Genomic DNA, 22,764 nt, shown 5'->3' with positions numbered 1-22,764 from the left:
CGTACTTGCATTCACTCTCAGCTCACGTTGCGTTTCTCGTGTCTACAATACGTGTGAGGGAGAAGCTCTGTAAGTTTGTAAGTGACGGCGGTGAGCCTTTAGAGAAAATGTGTACAGCATCCTCCTACATCGGAAAAATAAAGAACGTGAACGCGATCCTGGAAATCTCGCGATATGTGTAAATAATGGCTGGATGGTGCTTGTTTTGTAATGTCAACGCGGTAGTTTGGTAACATGTTATGAAAGCCTGCTCTGCAGGTTTATACAGGCAGACCTGCACAGACAGACAGACGGACAGACAGACGGCGTTTGTTGAACACTTGCAGCTTGAACAAGAAAACGTGTCAGCTCTGCATTCGTAAACTCGATTTCATTGTTTAGGTAAGTTATTTGAACTGACGCTTTTATCACCTGAATGTAAACATCCCACCTTTCTGTCCTGAGAACATATGTGTACCAGGTGGATTTTCCTTTGGTGCTGTGGACTCAGACCCCATGAACATGCAAAGTCTGAGGCTGAATGCATGAATGCATCACAAAGTTTAGTCTGCGGCTGTGGAGTAGTAGTACTGTTGTGGAGACTGTGATTCTAGTAAACCTGAGGTCAGAGTCCTCAGTGTTAAACCCACAGCTGTCAGACAATTGTTTGTGATCATTTTTCATCTTTTTCTACTTTATATTTCTTATGTATATCTTAATGCTGTTTCAGAGCCTTGTCAGCACTGCCAGTGTTTTTTGGAAGGAAATCTGCTGAATCCTTTATTTTTCACCTCCAAGAAAAGTAGAGGTTCCACCACAGCTCCACCTGTTCAAACAAAATGCCAGAAGGACCTGAGCTCCACTTGGCTAGCTGTTATGTGAACAAAATGTGTGATGGAGTGGTGTTCACTGGTGCAGTTAGAAAATCTGAGGTCAGCAAGAGTCCTGATGTGCCCTTCAACTCTGAGGCCTATCGCATCACTGCCACTTCCAGAGGGAAGGAAGTGAAGCTCACACTGACGCCCATAGGTGGTGATTCAAAGCGGAGAGTGAAGGCAGGACAAGCTGACCAGCCCATGGACATCATCTTTCGCTTTGGGATGTCTGGCTTTTTCCGTTTAACCAGTGAGGATGAGCTCCCAAAGCATTCACATCTGCGATTTTATTCCAAAGAGAAGCCCTGCAGAGTGCTAAGCTTTGTGGATGCACGCAGGTTTGGTACCTGGCACCCCAATGGGACATGGCAGCCAGACAGAGGACCCTGCATCATGTTTGAGTACAAAAGCTTCAGGTTGGGAACACTGTAATGCTTATGTATCACTTACATATGCCCCAAGTTAAATATCATATAATACTGATTAGAACTTTATTTTACAGGGAGAATGTTTTGTCCCATCTATCTGACCGTGCCTTTGATCGGCCCATCTGTGAGGTTATGCTCAACCAGAAATATTTTAATGGCATCGGGAACTACCTGAGGGCAGAAATTCTTTACAGGTGAAGAACACGCACAACTCTTCTAACAATTCACTTGTGACTTTGTAGGACTGCACATAACTAATATGCCTGGTTCTTCATGATTCCCAGTTGTAAATGCATGGTTTAGTTAGATTCATTAAATCAAACATTTGAATTTGGATCAAATGTTCCATAGATGATCAAACTTGGGGCAAATGATCTGCATCTCCCCGTTTCTTAAAGAGTCAAACAATACATACATATGAAATGGAAAGCCAGTCAGTGTGGCAACCCACATTTGGGCAAAGTCAAGGGAAGCTTAACATCTGGTCCCAAAAAAAAAAAAAAAAAAATTACAGTAATCTACACTAAATTTATATTTTTGGGTAAGTAATTACTTATATTTTTAGTGAATGTTTGGAAAGAGACAAAGTTTTGTGGCATCATTCTGGGTTCATTTTATAAAGTCTCGTAAATAAACTAAATTTATTCCAAATACATTGATGTTTGATTATTATGTTATTTATGTCATATTCTGAAGACAGTGTTTAAAATTAATAAATGTATATATCTATGCAAAATACATTTGAATATAATGTTAACATTATTTTTATGTGGTAAATATTGTTAAAAAAAAATTATATGATAGTGATAATTGAAATAAAAAATGTTTAGTTTGATATTTACTTTTGTTGTCCATCTGTGACGCTGCCATTTGCCATTTCATCTTGCTATCTAGGTATGCTAAAATATTTTTTTCCTCTAACCAATTAGAAGGGTGTAAAATAGAGGGTTTAAGGTATACACTGAATAAATTTTAGGATGAAAATGTCATAGGAACTTCACTTTTGAGAACTTTGTAATTCTTGCAAAAAATAGACGTTAATTTTTTTGTCCATCCATGACACAGTAGTTTTTGATATTTTTCATTTAAAAATATTTGAAACAAAATGTTGCAGTTTGAGTATGTGTAAGATGACATTTACATCTTTCCAGTTATGTGTAATATTTGTCTTAAACTTGTCTGGTTCAAAAGTTATGAATCAAAAAGTAGTGGGCTGTCCATCCGTGACACCCTTGACCTCGCCCATTTAAGAAAGATGGAAAAGTTTTGAGATTTGACATGTAGTACCCAGTGGCTTTGCTTCGGTATTTGGTTAATTATAATCTTTTACTCTGTTATCTCTGCTTTCTAAGTGCTACTTTTTGTGCGCTTCCTGTGTGAAAAAGGAGGGTGAAACTTGTTTTGCATTGTTAAGATTAAGACCAAGAACAGTACCAGCTCTCATGAATTTCAAGGACTGTTTTCCTTTGATATGAAGTGAATGTCTTTCTTTCTTTTCGGTTCTCTACTTCCTGTGGGGAGCATGGTGATTCAGCTTCATTTAAAAACAAAAGGGCCTTTTTTTGTGTGGGCTTTTAAAGAATGAGTCTAAATTTGTGTCATTCTAGGTTAAACATCCCACCCTTTGTGTGTGCCAGAACTGTACTGGAAGGCCTTGAGTCAGAGGATTTGTGTGAAAGTGAGAAGCCTGTAAAAAAGGAGTTCTCAGACGTCAAGGTGAAACGCCCAGACAAAAATGCATTTATCAAGTCATCCTCTGCTGACCTCAACCATCTTTCATTTTCTTACAATGCTTTTCTTTCTTCTATGCTAAAGGGTTCAGACAGAATCACAAAGGTTAAAGTGAAAGAAGAGAAGACAGACCTGCTCAGACTCAGTCATACTGTACCTCTGGAGGTTGTAAGCCTAGGTTTGTTGTTGTCTGGTCCACTCTGAAATTAAACTCAAATTTGTTTCCATTTATGTTTTGTAACCCATCAAATGTTAACTTCTTTTATTCTGTTACCGACATATTATGTTTTTTAAATTAGGAGGAAAGGGCTATGATCCAGAAAAGGCCGACTACTCTGGTTTTCAGGCGTGGCTGCAGTGTTACAGCGTGGATGGAATGAAATCTGTTCGGGACCACAATGGCAGAACAATGTGGTTTCAAGTGAGTACAGGGCAAAGCTTTATTTTATTCTCATGAACAGAATTTAATGTCACTGATGTTAATACCTGCTATTCTTATGTCAGGGAGATTCTGGGCCAATGGTGCCTAAAGGTATGTAATAAATTAAAATAAGAATCATAACTGAACAGTATCTGAGAAGAATAGAGCAAATCAAATTAACCTTGTCCCCTTTTTCTGTTCAACATAGACCTAAAGTCACCCAAGGCAAAAAAGAGAGTGAAGAAAGAAGATGACCATGATTATACAGACAAGAAAAAGGTGAAAACACTAAGTTTTTGCAGGACTTGAAAGGAATCATTTAGATTTAACTCTAACACCAATCTGAACTCTTCAGGTTTCCAGGGGTCGCTCTAAAAGCACATTAAAGAGAAAGCTGATCAAAGAGGAAACTGTGATCAAAACCCCGAAGAAAGAAAAGGATGCACGTCTCAAGGAAGCAGGATCCAAGAGAAGAAAGACTGAAAAACCTCAGGAAATAAACACACCTCATCGTGAAAAGAGATCAACTGCACGCAGGAGGAAGAGCAGCAGTAATGACACAGCTGCAGGTGACTTAACTATTGCATCTCAAAATTAAAATAATACATGAACCACGATTTTATTTCCAAAATCTGTCTCATTGCAGGGTCACAGAGGCAGAGCAGGAGAATGAGCAGCAAATAAATACAGGGAGACACTGTTCTGTTTTTATACTTTTTATACATTTTTCATTAAAAAATATAATGAAATTTTTGCTTTTCTGTTTATTGGCTTGATCTTGATCTGCAGACATCCTGAACTGCAGACCATTTCATTAATAAGGGTTATTACAAGACAAGAAGAAGTGAAACAATTTGAAAGGGGCTGAACTGGAGAATAATTCCATCTGACGTGATGAGTATCGGCTTGGTGCCATCCTGTCTCTCCATGAGATCACAACTGAAAGGGGAACCAAGGTTTATGCTATTATTATTCCATGCCACAATACAACAAAGGCACTGCTATAAAAAAAAAAAACCTTATACTCACTGCCATGCTTCTCTGACGTGAAGGGCAGTACGTAGCGTTACAGTAACGCTGCTTCCGTGCGACTCATACAAGCGGACGACAAGCGACTCCTTCCTGTCCTCCGCCTGTTGTGGTAAATACAGTAAAGAGCCATTAATTAGATGAGATTACAGGATGTGTTGAGTCAAAGCTTTTACAAATGTCCCATGTGCGCAATATATTTGATGTGGTTAAAGTGGCTTGATTCAATTTTGTTTGATTTTATTTCACAACACTATATATTAGGAAGAGTCCTTTAAATAGTCTACATGCAAACAAGCTGTGTTTACATAAAGCAAAATGCCTGAGTGTTCACATGGGCACCGCGCTATCGTTTTAAGACTTAAGTGAAGCTAGGTTGAGCAAGTACTGAGTGATATACCTGTTTAATGGTCTCAAGGATCACAGCGGGATGACTGACAGAAAAGGCACTCCAGGCCACAGTGTCAGGACAGCTTTGGATTAACCGTAAAGGGAAATTGAGGTTGTACGCACACTGGATGACAGAGGAATCTTGGAAAGATCCTGTAGCACAAAAACAAATTTCTTTGTCAAATTTAGTTAGAGTTGCACTACCAGTCACAAATTTGGACACACCTTCTCATTTAAATGACAAGAGATGGACTGCAGATAGCCAACAAGTGTTCAGCATCACTGGGAACTCCTTCAAGACTGTTAGAAAACATTTCAGGTGACCACCTCATGAAGCTCATCGAGAGAATGCCAAGAATGTGCAAAACAGTAATCAAAGCAAAGGGTGGCTATTTTGAGGTATCTGAAATATAAAACATGTTTTGAGTTATGTCACTTTTTTTTAACTACATAATTCCACGTGTTCATTCATAGTTTTGATGCTTTCAGTGAGAATCTAAAATGTAAATAGTCATGAAAATAAAGAAAAAACAGGTGTGTCCAAACTTTTGATTAGTATTATAAGGATTTTCAAAAGCATAAGCAGTGGAAAACATACCTGAATGTGGCATGATGGCATAGGTGAAATGATGAGTCCCCATGTCAGCGTTGGCATCAGGAGACTTTGGTGCTCTCAGTCTAAGACCAAGACATGTACTGTTAGATGTAGGAATTTACATTTGGTGCAAAGAATTACACATTGTGTTACCAAATGAACTGTGGGAAGCCTCACAGGGATAGTGTCATAGTGTTCTTGTGGACTGAATAGCCGTATTTGCAGTCATTTAGCAATGCAACTCCAAAGTTGTGCTCTGACAAATCAGCCCATTTGTGACCCCAAACCTGGAAATTAAAGCAACATGTAAAACAGTAACAAGTAATGCAAAGAATGTCATCTTCAAATAGATATTTAACCCATAAAGACCCAGCGCTACTTTTGTGTCAGTTCCCAAATAAAATTTTCTCTACGTCTAACCTTTCTTAAGTGATTTATCACCATTTCTTATAATATTATCCTGTGTATTTTGCATTTTATCAGTGTAAATCCGATATTTTCCTGTATTTAATTTACTGACCAGGAAAACATTCATTAAAGTTCAGATTAAAGTTGAGGTTTATTATACCAGAAATAGAGAAAACTGCAGAAAATGTGACTTTCCTTTTTTTTTTAGTAAAATCTATCATTAACTGAACATAAATCAAGCATTTCCATCCACTTATTTATCAAACTCTATGGGTTTTACTGGTGAATCATGTAGTAGAAGATGATGGTGTTTCCACGGTAACTATGGAACCTCGGAGCGTCCAAATAAGTCATATCTGATGGCCATGAAAAGATGACAAACTGCATTTTACACCAATTATTTACATGTATTGATGGGATTAATGGATGAAGTGGTATTAAACAGTTTAGATCAGTTGATGCTTTTGGTCTGTGATAGATGTTTGGGTCTTTATGGGTTAACTGTAATGTTTATGGTATTGTTGTGTAGCTAACCTCCGTACCTCAAATCTCGCCCAGTCCCATGAAGTGTTCCTATGTGTGGGTCTCTGCAGGTGTCCAAACTGTATCTCATATGTAGCGTGGGAGCTGTGTACCCGCACAGGGAATTCAACCTTGAGAAACTTGTGCGACTCTGCCCATTTCACCTAGAGTTGAAACATTCACACAGGCTTTCACTATCTTTCCAAACACTGTTTTTTATACAATATTTGCAACAACGGATAAAATCTGTGTGCACATACTGTAATATCAAAAGTACAAAATGACAGTGTACCTCTGTGTTGAACTTGATGTAAGGACACATGGCGTCCATGATAATCTCTTGTGTGATGGTGCTCTTGTCGCTGATTCTGAGGGTGAGGCTGACGACACTGCGAAGCCCATCAGAGGAGACCACGTGAACTGGCTTCACCACCTCCAGCACTGGTTTCCTACAGCATCATTTGAGTTACGATTATGGTATGTATAAAAGGGAACATGTAAAGGGTTTGACAGTGGTGTGAGACTGTAAAAAAAGTGGATGCAACAAGAATAAGTGACACCTGGTCTGAAGATGGTAGTCCATTACATCCCATGCATCCCAGAACAGGGGTACATCATCAAACATGACAAACTGGTTCCCATTACAGCCATCAGAGATGGCTTCTCTGAAACAAGCAGAATGGTAAGAGATTTTAGACCAAAATATGTATACTGAGCAAAAATATAAATGCACCATGCACAGTATGTGTGTAACTGGAGATGTGCAGCCCAAAATGAGCTCATGATGTCTTGTAATTGTAAAACATGGTTAATTCTCTTGACTTATAAACAAACTTTGCGTCCATCTCTGCAAGTGAGCACTTGCTCAGTGGTCTAGTGATTCCACCCACAACACAGCTGCAGCATGTCTAGACGCTGCTCAGACAGGATTGACAGTATTCAGACCCTCCTTACACTGGGAACAATAAAAGGACACCTAAAAATGTCACCATGCCACAGATGTCACAAATCATAAGGGAATGGTTCTGGATAATATCCCATAGCTCCGTGTGGCTCTCAAAGAGGAGTGGAATAACATTCCGCGGGCCACAATCGAATATTGTCAACTCAATGAGAAGACGATGTGTTGCTCCACAGGAAGCCGATGGTGGACACATGAGATATGGAGTTGTGATTTCTTTCAACTGGCCCCCACCGTGTCCACATGAATGTTCCTGAATGCCAGACGCAACTATCATGTTCTAACGGACAGTAATCTGTACCACATTGATCAACAGAGTAAACTGTGTGATTTAATATATTGTACTACACCTATTGCTATTAAAAAGTTGATGTGTCACATGTTGCGTATATATTTTTGCTCAGTATGTTGTAATGTAGCAGATACAGTTATTCATTGCTGCCATAATAGTACCTGTTTGCATGGACCAGACGCAGGGATGCCAGAGTACCATCTTTGTTTACAACTGTCTGTAAAATCCCGTTCTCCATGAGGACCGTGCCATCAGCCTGTAATGTTATGCAGAGTCTTGGTTTGCCAATTTTAATTCCAGTATAAAATGTGCACCATAAATATCTGTGGAATGTACCTGAACAGTGACAGACACTGGAGTCGTTGGCTGTGTGCTTTTGACAGGAGACACACCGATGCTAGGAACGTTCACCAGAGCTGCAACAGGAGACATGAAGGGAGTTGTAGTTTGGAGTCACCAATAACAAACCAGTATATTTTCCTTAATAATAGCAATTAAGATAAAGAACACAAGTGTCTGGCTCACCTAAGCTAGTTTTACCAGCTGCATCTTGAGTCACGATGACTTCCTGGCGCTCCCACGGCAAAGAGTTGAACACACCAGGAGGGTTGCCCTTTGACCCCAGGCCTTCAAATGCATCATGCAGCAGCTTGGCACCAGCACGACGGATATCTAAGACAGTAATATGTGTCTGTATATGGGTGCTTCTATGAAACTGGTACCTAAAACAGGACAAGGGGGCTAAAAATTCAAACCAAATGTAGACTAATGTTATGAAGCAAGTGTGGAAGCACTTTGGGTCTGTTTTAAAAATAAATATTTACTGAGATAAAACAGAAAATATTTCTCAGATAAAACACATTTTTATATTATTTGTATACAAGAATCTGCATGTAACACGGTAAAAAGGACATGAAAATGGCATGCTACTATTTTTTTCAAATATCTTTTTATTCTCTCACAGGTATATTTTGGGGATCGAACCAGTTATGCAAAGGCTGAGTGATTCACAAAAATGACTGCTGTTGCAAAGTCACTCGCAGTTTATTTGTGTTTAAATGGGCAGGTTCTGCATGTAACGCGAGTGGACACGATAGGTTAGATACAGATACAGACAACTTTATTATGTGGATTACAGGTGAACCCTCGAATGAGACTGCCGATTCATTAAAAAACCTGCATGTCTGGATTAGAAAAACCACTAGGATCCTCAAATTTAACACAGTGTCTATTTATAGCAGTATATAAGACCCTTTCAAGCCATGTTTTCAAGATCAAATGCACTGACACCTAGGTAGTTTTCCTGTCTGAATTTTGGTCTTATTTTTGGCCCCAACATTTGAATAAAAATTCATTAATTTTGGGATGGTTCAAAGCAAGCGTGTATATATTTTTTGCATTTATCTGAGGTCATCATTACGTACATCCTAAGGGGGAAATATGACTAAATTTCTCTTTTATTATTGGGTCTAAAAAAGCTGGCAAAGTGCCAGATACCAAAATGAACCCAGTTTCATAGAAGCGCCCACATATGTTTTGGAAAACATCACATAGTTCTGATTTTAATAATAGTTATAATAAATACTATACCTTCATAATATCTGAGTGCATCTTCCACCACCAACTCAATACAGCTGCCGGGGATCACATCATGGAACTGGTTTAGAAGCAGCAGCCTGTGAAGAGAAAAAAAATGATCATGATCTGAAAACAGTGACCATCTGTTTGTTCATCCCAGTTATTAAATTTTAATAGGTGTGTCTGGACCTCCAGAGCTCCTGCAGCTTCTCCACGGGATACGGAAATGTCCGTCCTCGACACAGTGCCAAGCTGCTGGCGATCTCAACGTCATGAAGGAGAGTCTCACACTGTCGGTTTCCTCGCTTAATCTGAAAACATGGAGAAAATGGCACAGAATCAAATGTTATTCATACAAACACTCATGTCAACAGATAAATAGTTGATAGTGCTTTTAATCTGTTTAACTGGATTGGTCTGATACACTGTACAGTACACTGAGTGAGAATCACAGAGTAACTCAATACTATTACAACTAGTGACTGATACAGATGGAATCATAATAAAGTGATTGTGATACTGTACTTGATACGAAACTACATAATCATCTTTGAAATATCTGTCTGTGCAACGGAAGAAAAAAAAACACAAGATAAAAACATAGAACATGTGTTTATACACTACATTATAGAGTTAGTTTCACACAAAGTGAGATGAAACGATGCATTAAAAAGTGCATGAAATCTCAGTTTAGTGCCTTTTAAATGGTAGAATGTGAAACCTTGAGGATAATTTAAGAGTGCATACATGTATAAACTGAATATAACAGTCATAACATTTTTTTTCATCAGTGTATAAATCAGCTTCACCATTAGACATCACTAAATATTACACACAAACTTTAACAGATGGAAAACAGTGACTGATAAACCAACTGGTAGGGTAATCCATTTGGAGCGCCTGCATGTTTTAATCAGAATATCAATATGTGGCACCAGGGTATTGATAATATATCGCAGTACAAAGTAATATGATATATTCTCATATTGATATTTTGCCTCACTCTGTCTCTATGTTTTGACTTGAGTACGACCTATTTCCTCTTATCTATACTTGTACATTAAACAGATTCATTCTTTTTTTTTGTTCAGAGACATTAATTTCTTCTAATATCATTTTCGTGCCTTCATACACCTTATAAGGAGAACAGTGTTGAGGTCCAGTCTACCTGTGCCTCTGTGGTGTAGGTACCATTGTGCAGCTCAAGGAAGAGCTCTCCAGTCCACGTACACAGCAGATCTGACTCAGCCTTTAGCTGTGAGAAGAGATGGTCAGGAGTGGACATCTGGACCCTGAGACACACATGAGACAAAGGAGCCACAGTGAACAATGATGTCTTTGGCTGCACATTGTTGATCATTTTAACTAAAATGTGAGTAAATGTTGACGTTGCACCACAGTGACATAAGCATACATCATTCCTATTTCCTTTTTGTATTGATGTGGTCTGCAGTAGCCCACTGCCTACGTGCATCACAGTTACTCAAACTGCAGGAAACATGGATGTAAAACTCATGACTAATTTATAGTTGGGAAGTGGTTCCACCTCCGTTTGGAATGGGTCATTTTACTGATAGATTCTCAGATACGTTTTAGGCAGGAACTGACTTGGGAAGTCCATCTGTATCCTGAACCCGCTGGAGTCTGTCTAACATCAGCTGAGTGGGTCCACCTCCACCGTCCCCAAACCCAAACAGCGCTGCACTGTGGTTGGCCCTGCCTTTGTCCTTGTTGTTTTTCACAGTTTTTATTAGCTGAGGACAGAGAGAGAGACTACTGTAAACCATGGCTGAACTGTAAAAACTCTCTTTACAGACTCAACAGTCATTGGGTTGGTCAAAAAAACTAAACTCACATCTTCAACTTTTCCTTTCATTTCGTAGGAATTTCCTGGTGGGAAGTGTGTTAGAACCTTGGATCCATTGATGCCTTCCCAGAAGAATGTGTTGTGCTTTGAAAGAAACATAATAAAAAAAAAAAAAAGTAAAGTTTCAGCTTCACTTTGTTTTCAGCATATGTCTGAAACACAATAAAAAAAAAGAGTAAAGTTTCAGTTTCACTTTGTTTTCAGCGTACGTCTGTTTTCTACTTACTGGGAAGGTGTTGACCAGGTTCCAGCTGAGTTTTTGAGTCAAGAAATGGGAAATTCCACTGCCCTGCATTATCTGAGGGAGTTGGGCCGAGTACCCAAAGGTATCTGGAAGCCAGAACTGAAAATAAGCAGAGAAAATCATGTTAGTACAAACATACCATGAATTAACGAATCGGTTTGCTTTATTAATCTTACCTCTTTGCAGTAACTCCCAAATTCCTGGTAAAAGAAGCGCTGGCCCTCTAGGAACTGCCTGACCATGGACTCACCTGAGGGTAGATTACCATCCTGACAAACAACACTTGAATTAATGCTACATATAGGACACCATCCTCATAAAAAGGGGTGAATTCAACTGTACCTTACAGTTACTTTCAAGAGATACAGTAGATTAAATATCAGGTATGTTTAGGTTGAGGGTTTTTTTTTTTTGTTTTGTTTTTTTTTACCATTTCAACCCAGGTTCCACCAACTGGAACAAACTGGCCCTTCTTCACAAAATGCTGAATCTGGGAAAACAGTCCTGGGTACCACTTCTTTACCCAATGGAACTGCTGGGCCTAAACAAAAAAAGAAATAAGTGTTACAGTTGCAGAGGTTTCCTCAAATACACAGAACTGTCTGTATATGACTCTCACAGAATTGCATAAGTGTGAAATAACCTGGGAACAAGTAAACACAAACTCTGGGTTCTTCTCCATTAATCGGATCACAGTCACCCAACTCCGGCCACACTTGCGAATCGTCTCTTCGTAGGGCCACAGCCAGGCTACAAAAACACAGTCAGAATCATAAATACACTGTAAATCTTCTATTTAATAAAGTGACCAGCATCCCTCTTTTATTACTGAGCATTGCTCTAGTATTACAAGACATACACTTAGTTTCTCTCTTTGATTACTACTACTGTCTTTTAAACGGACATAAAATTGTGCCTAGTAGATAGTCGGGTAATGTTCGCGAGTTTGGCAGTGATCGGGCCTGTGAAGGCTGAGGAAAACCCGTACAAACACCCTCCTGTGCTGTGCTGCAACTGCAACATCTGTTGGACATCGATGGGAGGGACGGACACAGGACACGTGGCAGGGCCAAAATGTGCATTATATAGGTAGGATTATTATAAGATCGACATATTCAACCACATTTGGAAACCCTTCTTGGACTATACTGAAGGAAATGTGTCCTCAATTCTGTCTCGCGCTTTCATCTGCTTTTTTATTATATTGTATAGATATGAATGTGATGGGAATCTGTCTCTATGCTGACTGTAAATCTCTATTTTTGTTTTGACTCTGGTGCTGAGCTGTTTTGTTGTGAAAAATGAAAATTCAATAAATATATTCTTTAAAAAATATACATATAATAATAGAGATGAACCAGAGACCTGAGTCAATGTGACAGTGGCCCATTGCATGGACAGTGTGCTGGCTTTCTCCATTCTTCTGGCTGAAGAACTTGTGAGCCAGAGTTCGGGCACTGGCAAAAGAGCTGGGATCCGACGGGTCACAAAGATTCACCATTTCATTGACAGTGAAGAGTGCCTGGAAGCCACGTTGCTCTCCTTCTCCCAGTTCCTACAGAAGAAGCAGAGGCAGATGTTTGCCTTTACTAATACTGGACTGTCTGAAAGTGATTAAAAAAACTGAGATATGTTATTCTGTCTGTACCTTAACAATATCGACAAGCATCTCAAAATCAGTCAGTAGTTCCTGTACATCGCGGTTAAATACCCCCAGCTCAGCTTTCTGTACTGAAAATGTTCTATTTGGGTCTGGGGCTGCGATCATCGACCCCTGTCCAGCTCCAAAGAGCCCATTACAGGCCATCTCCACATAAAGGGTGACACTAAAGAACAAGAATATTAAAGAAGTTAAATATGAAAATGGCAAGATACAAGATATACAAAGAGCTCAGCGATTCAGACTGACCTGTGTGGTTCCTCATCTCTCAGACATTCAGATAAGATGTAACTCGTCTTTTCACCCTCTTTGGTCAGACCCTGAAAATCCACATGTTCGTATTAAACCTAGACATGGATTCAGTGTATATTTGGAGAAGAATAACCACCGCAGTACTACCTGAACTGGCTGTTCATGTCTCCAAACCATTGCTTCCCCATCACATTCCCACAGAAGGTGCACCTCTTTGCCTCTCCAGGACTGTGGGATGTTCAGGGTCACTTTAAACCAGCAGGTCCACCATCTAGCATGAAAGCCTGGGTTAGCGCCAAGAACTGAGGCTATAATGCTATATAATAATGTGGATGATAAACTATGTTATCTCTTACGTTGGTCCAAAGGTATCACCGATTTTATAAGGTGCAAAGTTCTGTTTGGATGCCTCTGGGAATGTGATGCGTTTAGGGGACAGGAAGGACGCAAGGGTTTCCACCGGCCAGGATTCTCCATAGAGACTGCAGAGAAATAAATCAAAGTCAAATTACAATGTCAGTTTAGTTTAATCAAAAATGTATACAATATTAGAACTCAAAATACCTCCAAAAGGAGCAGAATCTATGCCAAATTAATGCAAAATCAATGTCACTGGCTTTTCCATTTCAAATATCGTCATTTCCAGAAGACTTTTTTTTTTTAACTTTTGTGATGGTGTTTTATTTGTTCTCCCATTTTTTGTACCCTGATACAGTAATAATGGTTAAATATTATGTGAAATTATAGGCTCCGACCTCTGACCCTTGACTCTTCCACAAACCTGGGTACAATCCAAACCTTAGGAAAACCCTGCAGATCATATGCAATCTAAGTTTGTGTGCAGGATATGAGCAGATGAGCAAATGCAGACATTACATATACAGTATGACTTTAACCCTTTCATGCATGAATTATGACAGCCTTAATCCTGAGTGTTTTTATTCCTCTTAAAACATAAAAAAAAACTATACAATTGAATATTTTTCATGGGGTTGCAAAAATGTCCATTCAGCTGGACATCATGCATTTTAATTTTTGAAGCAAAGAAACATGCATTTACTAATATACTGTTTGAAATCTATGAAATAAAAACATTTTCAATGCTGCTAATCTGATGTTTTCTCACATTTTAACATATACTAACTCTAGTCATTACTCACTCCATGAAGATAATATGCAAAAAAAACAAACAAACAAACAAACAAAAAAAACCCCAAACTTTTTGTTTAAACCCTAACCCCATAAATTACAGTCTAACAGCAATAACAAGCAGCTGATTTACTCTCAAACATGTTAGTGCAGATCAGGTTTATCAAGAACAGTTAAGTGACAATAATGGTCTGAATGTCAGTGTATGGAATGGTGCATATGCGTCCACTGTGTTGGCTGATATGGAACTAAACAAAACAGATGAATACACAAGAGAACAGCTCTAGAATAACTGTCCACTGTAGTGACCACTATGCATGAAAGGGTTAAACACAGTAAATAAAGTATAAATACTCCTGCAGATTGATATCCAACAGACATGTTTATTAGTCTAAATAATGTGCACAGAAATAATATGGTATAATCATATTTAGAAGAAATAAGCACTATACCAACAGACACAGGTCCACGTACTCTCCTACTCATTGCAGTTAATCCAGTCAGACAAAGTTCATGAATGCATCCTTACCGTCCTCTCAGATTGCAGTCCGTGAAGTAAACATCAGAGATAAACTTCTCTGCTCTTTCCAGGAGAGTGCGCCTGTTTTTCAGCACAGGCTGATGAAACATGACAACAAACGAACACAGAGATGCCTACAGATTCCCCCTTTCAGAGAATACACACAGAGAAAGGAAGATCTACTCATTAATGAACATAAGACCCCGGAAGTATTAAGTCTTGTTGCACTTAAATAAATGAACCACTAGAGGGGGCTACTGGCCCATACTGTTATGTGTTTATTCCTCAGGTCAGGAAGAGCAGAGAACTGGACAGAAGTGTTAAAATTTTACATGAATAAAAGAAAGTGTTATCAGAAAAAGTATGAAAAATAAATTAAGTTATTATGCAGCAACATGTCACTTTTTACTTATTAATGCTGCATTAATGTCTATGTTGCATTTTTTTTTATGCACATTTGGCATTTGATCCATTTTAAATACTTCACTCTTGGTGCTTTTTTTTTTTCTTTCTTTCTTTTTTGCATAATTTCTACTCTAAAAGGTCACCACATGTCTGCAGCCTATAAGCACCTTATCAGTTAACTTTATTTGAGTATAGGGAAACCAGGCCTGTTTTCATGCCTTTTCTTGATAATCCAAAAAGGTCTTAAATTGTGCATTTAACTTGATAAAGAGAATAATTTTCTCAGTCCATTAACAAACACTTCCTCCTTCAGGTCACCTCAAACATTAAAAAAATGAGCACATTTGGAGATGCGAGATTTTCACTGAATCTGAAATGTTGCTAAAGCTGTCAGGCAAATGTAGTGGAGTAAAAAGTATAACATTTGTCACTGATATGTATCCAATCTAATCCACTTTATTTATATTGCAATTTTTTTTTTTTTGAGAAAAACATAACACAAATACTTACACTAACAAAAAATACAGAACAAACAAACAACAGAGAGGGAGAGTCCAGCCTTAGAGCTGCATCTAGTCCACATATACATACATCACACACATGCATTAATATACTCGTATACCCATATTTTTATTATTATTTTCCTTTACAGTAAAGTTTAAGGACGCTTAGAAATTACACAAAGTCTGGTCTCACAGTTACAATGTAAGTGAGCCACTTTGACCAATTTTCAGAAAAAATATGAGTTTTACATCTTAAATCAAATGTGATTCTTTCCATGACATATATATTGTATACTACATCAATCCAGTCATTTATAGTGGGGATGTCTTATTTATATAGAAAATTTAATCAACAAGAACATTTCCAAATTTGCTACACATAGAATCGTAAAAACAATAAAACAAATAAAAGAAAATATACTAAAACCAATAAATAAGTACATGAAATTACAACAATGCTATAAATAAAACAACAAAATCAAATAATTAAAAATAATAAAATAAATAAAAGACACAGAGGACCACACAACTCATGCGGAGTTAAAAGCCAGAGAATAAAAGTGGGTCTTAAGACAAGACCCAAAACATTCCACTGTGGGGGCTGTTCGGACGTGATATGTAGTGGAGTAGAGGGATATAATTGGATGAAATGAAAATACTTGAGTAAATTATAAGTCCTTTGCAATACACCACTGTACCATTAACTGTGTCATTGCTCTTTAATGTTCAGAATGTGGTATGAAAAACTGGACGTTGTCATTTCAGGTCTAAATTTTATTTTATTTTTTAAAAAATGTACACAAAAGCAAATGTTATTGCTGTTACACTTACTGTGGACAAGTAACAAACCTGAAAACTATGGCACACAAATCATAGAAGAATATCGAATACTGCTCTACACATGTAGTGTCACATTTGTGGTAAATCAGCACAACAGTAACAGTGAAATGAAGCCACGGGCAGCAGCAGTTGGAGGACTGATGGAAATGGTATGATATGGTCACTACATTATTCTTCACCATTCAATTTCCTTTTATCAGATGATTTATTAACCATTATAAGTATTTTTTTTAACTTACAGCAAAACATAGTACATTTTGTTCCCCTGTCACACCAACAATGTCCCCTGAATCTAAGCCTAGGAACACCTAAAGGGATATCAATAAGGAGTAAATATAATAAAAATAGAGTAAATGATGACGGAGCATGGGATGATAATGATGTAATAATCTGAGCTGTGGTTAACTGAGCAGGCTTCAGTCGAACTGGGCTGGGGAGGTTGTCTTGTGATCAGAGTGCTGGGCAGGGGTTAGGGGTCAGCCCACGTGCAGCCTCTCAACACAAAGGCCTTTATTTCTCAGAATATTTCACAGGGAAGGAGCTGTGTGTTTCTGTGTTTGTATGCAGCTAAGCGCCCTTTTATTATAAAATCCATAGAGCAGCTCTAAGTACAGGGTTGGTGGTGGAAATGTGGTATAGCCCATCCCTCTCAGGCCACCCTACCATCAGCAATGTCTGTCAACTCCTATCCCCCTATTGTTTGGACTGCGGTTGGGCTCTCCACCATGCCCGGACAGCCGAAGGGAACGAATGCCGCTGTCCGACTTGACCTGAGATTCTCACCAGTCCAGCTCCAGCCTGCTGCACTTGCCTAGAAGCTTCTGTTTGGAGCACTTCTTGTGAAACACACCACATCATGTCAGATAAATAACGGAGGATTATAGAGGACATTTGTTCTTCTTCCCTTAAGGGAATAGTTGTACAGCATACACTTTTCAACATCCAGCAAGGAAGCCTGCCGCATTCTGCCACAATACAGAAAACTGAAAAGGAAGTTCAGTCAAAATGTGGCTTGGAAAAAAAAAAGAGACTGTTTCCCAAATCCCTACAGCTGCATGCAAACGTACTTGCAAAGTGCATACTTTAACTTTGCATGCTTCCAGAAATGTCCACGTGGACGCATATGGTAAACACAAACACAGTATGAGTGATGCAAAAGGACAGTAATCTGACGTTGTTGAAGTGTCATGATATGGGAGCTCTTCTGTTTGTGTTCATGTAGTAAAACGAAAAGGCCAAAATGACGACCTACACTGTTGAGCCGTACTCATCACTCTCTCCAATGTTGTATCCAATACTTCTGTTCTTGTCTTGTTCAGCACCAGATCTGAGAAATAAGATACCCGCGATGCATTAATTGTTTTTTTAAGCATGCAATTTCCAGTCTTCACTTAAGACACTTGTTTGCAAGATATCTTTTTTTTGGTCTTTTTATACTATGCCAGTATAAAAATCTAATAAACAGACAAAATATTGACGTGATGTAGAAACAAGGTCAAAAAGATGCAATCTATGATTCGTCATGTGACATGAAGTCAAGTGTGACCCTCTATGTAATCACTAACACATCAGTTCTTTTGACTTTCCTTCATCTATGGCTGAATAAACATAAGTGATAGAGAAGTGAAACTCAGGTTATGTAGTCACTGTGGCTGCTCTGGATTCTATTTTTATAAACTAAAACCCATCACTCCACACACTATGTTTTATCGTTCTGTTACCATCACTACATGTGATGTTACTGCCCTTTTGCTGTCAAGATTTATTGTTTTTAAAACAGAGAGACACTGAAGATTTAGATAATATTTGACTGGCTAAAGTAGAAGGGCTGCAAGAAACCCACCTCTGATACATGCATCATTAGCATATAATAGTAAAATTATAGGTGAACACGAAGGAGCATTATACTGCAATCCATTTTCTACACCATTGCTCCTGAAGTTGGAATAAATTTGTTTCCAGACACATTCTTCTTTTTATTCCTGTTTATACACGTCAATAATGACCTTTGACCTGGTGCAATGAAGACATACAGTTACACTTTATCAAGATAAAGTACATTGTCACGTGAAGAGGTAAAAATATTTAATTCCAATTTTATGGTCAAAGTATAATTTTACCTGTAAAGTGCTTGTGTTACTGCTGCCTTATCTTTACACTTATTTTCTTCAGATATATTTCTGCTTATGTACTTTATGCACTCCTTTCCTATAAACCCTGTTTTTGTACAAAGTGAGTGTATTTAAGTACACAAACAAATCTATATTAATTTATGAGTCTTAATAACACTGTTGACAGCAACTGCTTGTTTTTCAAATTTGACAAATAAAACCTTTTACTCATTGCAAAAGCCAGGAATCCGACTCCAAAAGTCTTTTATAGAAAACCACAACGTTACAATCTGGATTCTTGATTTATGCAGTGTCAACGAGCGTGACTAAGAGCGGCAAAAGTGAGTGTACGTTCCCAAAAACTCCTGCTAATGAGGACACAGTACATATAAAGATAATTATTTTCTAATTTAAACTCTGAACCCCAGATGTATAGTTCACTTAAGGTTAACCATTCTCATAAATTTCTCTGTGTCACTGCCCACTTTATATATCTCACTAAAATGACTCACAGAAAGGTCTAAATTTGACCTAAATGTACGTCCATCAGGGAAACTCACCCACAGAGACACTGTTTAACAGTGGGTTTGAAGACTCAGATGGACAGTGTTGACTTCTGTGTCTTTTAGTTCAACGAAAAGCACATTTAACCCATAAAGACCCAGTGCTACTTTTGTGGCTGTTCCCAAATAAATTTTTCTCTGTATTTCAACTTTCTTAAGTGATTTTTCACCATTTATTATAATATTATCCTCTGTATTTAGCATTTTTCAGTGTAAATCATACATTTTTCCCTATATTTAATTTACTGATCATGTAGATGTTTATAAAAGCTCAAAGAAAATTCAAAGGATATTATAACAAAACAATAAAAATTTGAAGAAAGTGACTTTTTCAACAAAATATATCATTAATAGACCATAAAAACAAGTGTGCCCATCCACTGGCATTTATCAGTCTACATGGGTTTTACTGGTGAATCAGTGTTGCAGAACATAACAGTGTTTCCACATTCACTACGGAGCCTCTGAACGTCCAAATGGGTCATATCTGATGACCATGTAAAGATGACAAACTGCACCTTACACCTATAATTTAAATGTTTTGATAGGATTAGTGGGTCAACAGGTATTAAACAGTTTACATTAGTGGATGGTGTTTGAATCTTTATGGGTTAATATATCATATCAGTTAGGAATACTATAGTCTTATCTTGCTGTTTATTCTTTACCTACCGTATTTGCCTTAATAGGCAGCAGATTAATGAAACAATGAAAACAAGTCCCAGTGCAGAGCCCACCAGTATTGGAACCAGTACACCTGTGGATCACGGACCAACAGAGGCAGAGGAGTCATGTTATAGAGGTGTACACTCACTCTTTGCATGTCTTCACTTGGATATGAGCTTCACATGTTGATATTTATAGAATACTTACATGTGTATGTAAGTATTCAACTATTCAAAGCAGGGAGGGAAATAAATGTGGCAATCAACATGGCTTTGAATTAAAACATTCACCAGTTAAAATGCGGTTAAAATAGAATTATACAAATTTAAGTGACGATATTCTATAAGAACTACAAATGCCAATTACTTACTAGTCTATGTAACACACAAATTATTGATTTAGATTTAGTTTTTAGTTTTAGTTTGAGTGTTAAAATCGTCAATCTTAGTTTTGTTTTCACACAGGTACAATTTAAGTCAAGGGAAATGTTAATGACCAACAACAGGAGGATGATTGAACAACTGAATTTACAATATAAACCCAAAGACACATACCAGTGTTCATCCAAGACAGATCAGCTGAGTAAAAAGAGGAAAAGGTGGCAGTTAACAGAGAAATATACCCACTTGAGAGACATTTAGGGAAAGATTTAATCTGTTACTTTCATTCAATAAGGACTGTTCCTGATAGTGTTATTAACCTGAAATGATTAAATGTCAGCTGTCTATTGCAAACGACCTTCACAATCAGTTTAACCTGCTTGGTAAACTGTTTATTATTGACATGTCAACATACTGTAAGTAGATTAGAGCTTAGAAATGACAGATTTTAGGTTTCATAAACAATACAGTCATTAGGACATACCTGATCCAACACAGAGATGACACTGTTTTCCTTCCATTTTAATTCTAATGTAACAGTTGACATAATGCACGTGGAAAAAGGCTTTTTTTTTTTTTTAAATAATATCATTAGTTCTGATATCAGTTCAGAGTGAAAGGTGCAAATTCATTATGAAAGAGATTGGTCATGTATGCTCATGTAAAACTCTTTTATTGAAAATCACTGTATATGTGGCTGCACTCTGGGGGCACAATATGTTCAGAGGACAGGAACGCTATGTAAAGTGCATAAGCTATAGCAAATTCTTTTCATTTAGCTGAATTACAGTAATTACTAGTATAGCTCCGTATTTACCATACTAAACTTGGCATACAGTATAACACCATACATGTTTCTTGCCAGGCGGTCTGTGAGCTACATGTAGGTCTGTGCATACAGTCATATATCTCTAAGCATGAAATGTTAATGGATGGAACGGTTTCACCTCTGCAGCTGTTATCTTTAGCATTATTTAGCAAAGAAGTGCAAAAACCCTTAAGCTCATTGTCATACATTTTTCTTTTTTGCTGATTTTATGACAGTTCCACATGTTCAAATCTTACAGTACCTAGCACAGTGACTAGAGGTGATGGATTCTGTCTGCAAAAAATAGTAACTACAGTAGATTAAATCAAACAATTGTGCTATTGTGATAAAAGCTGTATTAGAATTATGTGCACGTACTAGAAAGCTTAATATATTAAAATATGCCTGTATGAAGAAGATGGAACCTCACACAGAGAATGCAGGGCATCACTTTAAATTAGTCTTTCTCACAATGATGTGTGCTAGAAAAACTGACATACTGTGAGTCTCAAAATGCCAAGAATATTTCTAGTCTTCCCACTCCATTGGCAAAAGCCATGGATGTGGATAACCCTGGCTGGGTGGTTTCCTGGGAACAGGAACAGGGGTGAGACTCCCATATTTTGTCATTGGCACCGTTTTCTTTATTACTGTGGAAGGCTTCCCCTGGTTCATTAATGCTTTTGTCAGAGAGCGGTCTAACTCAAAAGCCTCATCTGTTGGCCTCCCACGGAGAAGATGTCTGATAGTTGGGAGGGCTAGGTCAGACTTGCAGTCCAGGTAGCTCTTCAAGTTGAGGTCAGGAAAAACTGCATCTCTTAGAGCCTGAACTATTTGATTCTCAGCGTGAGACTGTTTGAGTTGTCGGAAAATTTTGTGCTCCAGTGATACATAGCACAGTGGTGCTTCAGCCAGCCCTAGCTTTCCCACAGAGCGGTTGATCTGGCTCTTCTTCCACATAGATGGATTCAGCATTTGCTGTTTGGTTTTGGACACACTCCCACTTTGCTGGTTCTTGAGGTTGTTCTTCTTGCCAGGATAGATCTTCTCCAAGCCACTTGGTAGGAGCCGATAGAGTCCCTCATCAGCTAGATCAGCTAGGTCACCCACAAGCAGCTGCTGAATGATTTGCTTCCTCGTGTGTGGAGATGTGACTGTAAGAGTACCTTGTAGTCCTCTGCCTACATCGGACACAGAGGCAGTCACAGCTTGTTAATCATCCCAGTTTGTGAGATTTCCCTTGGAACAATTTCGGTCTTCACATCCATGCGACAACACTGCCCATAGTGACACACTAAAAGCACAAGCCATCGCCTTCTAAATGCTGCTCATTAAAGCTTATAGCACATCACCACGTCACAACAGATGTAGGCTACCGTTATAGAAGGATAGCATCGGAAGAAAAGCTTTGAAAATGAGTGAGACATGCAGATTCATACCACACTATATGGCCCTGAATACCATACAGTGCGGTAAACCAGTCAACCACATAAAAGTAATCCTTTAAAGACAAATTTAAGGGATGCAGATTTTCTCAGTATGTCAGAGGGTTGGCTAATTTGTTTGGTCTTAAAAGGTGGCCTACTT

General features: G+C 38.2%; 3 protein-coding genes across 7 annotated transcripts in view; 1 reads left to right on the top strand and 2 right to left on the bottom strand.

The window, feature by feature from the left end:
- Window positions 1-61: 61 nt before the first annotated feature.
- On the top strand, window positions 62-4,185 carry neil1 (nei-like DNA glycosylase 1). Of its 3 annotated transcripts, XM_030137513.1 has the most exons (10): window positions 62-381; window positions 710-1,270; window positions 1,357-1,476; window positions 2,890-2,998; window positions 3,098-3,191; window positions 3,313-3,434; window positions 3,518-3,545; window positions 3,643-3,713; window positions 3,790-4,003; window positions 4,081-4,185. In XM_030137513.1, the coding sequence occupies exons 2-10, from the start codon at window positions 819-821 to the stop codon at window positions 4,116-4,118; spliced, it is 1,248 nt and encodes a 415-aa protein (XP_029993373.1). In that variant the 5' UTR covers window positions 62-381; window positions 710-818; the 3' UTR covers window positions 4,119-4,185. The 3 variants fall into 3 exon arrangements, with proteins under 3 accessions (XP_029993373.1, XP_029993371.1, XP_029993372.1); XM_030137511.1 differs by having other exon boundaries at window positions 2,890-3,191; XM_030137512.1 differs by lacking the exon at window positions 62-381 and having other exon boundaries at window positions 389-1,270; window positions 2,890-3,191.
- Window positions 2,507-22,764, bottom strand: part of ca12 (carbonic anhydrase XII) — a 28,177-nt gene continuing 7,919 nt past the window's right edge. Inside the window, exons 9-12 of one of the 3 annotated variants that reach the window (XR_003935701.1) lie at window positions 20,544-20,567; window positions 19,996-20,080; window positions 16,958-17,976; window positions 2,507-2,519 (exon numbers count right to left, since the gene is read on the bottom strand). Coding sequence is in view for 2 of the 3 variants with exons in the window: in XM_030137509.1 (XP_029993369.1) it covers window positions 21,706-22,358 (653 nt within the window). In the remaining variant the exon portion in view is untranslated. Of the gene's footprint in view, window positions 2,520-16,385; window positions 17,977-19,995; window positions 20,081-20,543; window positions 20,568-20,923; window positions 22,359-22,764 lie in introns of those variants that run through there. The other 2 variants (XM_030137510.1, XM_030137509.1) reach the window with 2 other exon arrangements.
- man2c1 (mannosidase, alpha, class 2C, member 1) lies at window positions 4,128-15,087 on the bottom strand. The gene is made up of 26 exons (XM_030137507.1): window positions 14,911-15,087; window positions 13,589-13,714; window positions 13,380-13,503; window positions 13,230-13,300; window positions 12,969-13,146; window positions 12,686-12,875; window positions 11,964-12,070; window positions 11,751-11,861; window positions 11,497-11,589; window positions 11,303-11,419; window positions 11,065-11,160; window positions 10,818-10,963; window positions 10,378-10,501; window positions 9,399-9,520; window positions 9,222-9,307; window positions 8,157-8,303; window positions 7,968-8,047; window positions 7,793-7,887; window positions 6,939-7,043; window positions 6,671-6,827; window positions 6,399-6,542; window positions 5,626-5,735; window positions 5,452-5,531; window positions 4,864-5,006; window positions 4,464-4,567; window positions 4,128-4,373 (listed from the first exon to the last, which is right to left on the bottom strand). Exons 1-26 carry the CDS (start codon window positions 15,009-15,011, stop codon window positions 4,262-4,264), a joined length of 3,069 nt encoding a protein of 1,022 aa, XP_029993367.1. The 5' UTR covers window positions 15,012-15,087; the 3' UTR covers window positions 4,128-4,261.

Source organism: Sphaeramia orbicularis, chromosome 6, assembly GCF_902148855.1.
Source record: "Sphaeramia orbicularis chromosome 6, fSphaOr1.1, whole genome shotgun sequence".
NCBI classification, from domain to species: Eukaryota; Metazoa; Chordata; class Actinopteri; order Kurtiformes; family Apogonidae; genus Sphaeramia; species Sphaeramia orbicularis.
Note: the sequence above shows the minus strand (reverse complement) of the source record. Positions and strands in the feature narration are given on the sequence as shown.

Bases quoted from the DNA above. Each gene is read 5' to 3' on its own strand.
- neil1 (XM_030137511.1), top strand. From the start codon at position 819: ATGCCAGAAGGACCTGAGCTCCACTTGGCTAGCTGTTATGTGAACAAA. The intron at 3,192-3,312 runs GTTTGTTGTTGT...TTTTTAAATTAG, and splicing joins TCTGGAGGTTGTAAGCCTAG to GAGGAAAGGGCTATGATCCA. The intron at 3,435-3,517 runs GTGAGTACAGGG...TTCTTATGTCAG, and splicing joins GCAGAACAATGTGGTTTCAA to GGAGATTCTGGGCCAATGGT.
- man2c1 (XM_030137507.1), bottom strand. From the start codon at position 15,011: ATGTTTCATCAGCCTGTGCTGAAAAACAGGCGCACTCTCCTGGAAAGA. The intron at 13,147-13,229 runs GTCAGTCTGAAT...CTTGTTCTTTAG, and splicing joins AGAGATGAGGAACCACACAG to TGTCACCCTTTATGTGGAGA. The intron at 9,521-10,377 runs GTAGACTGGACC...CCATGTTTTCAG, and splicing joins CCTACACCACAGAGGCACAG to ATTAAGCGAGGAAACCGACA.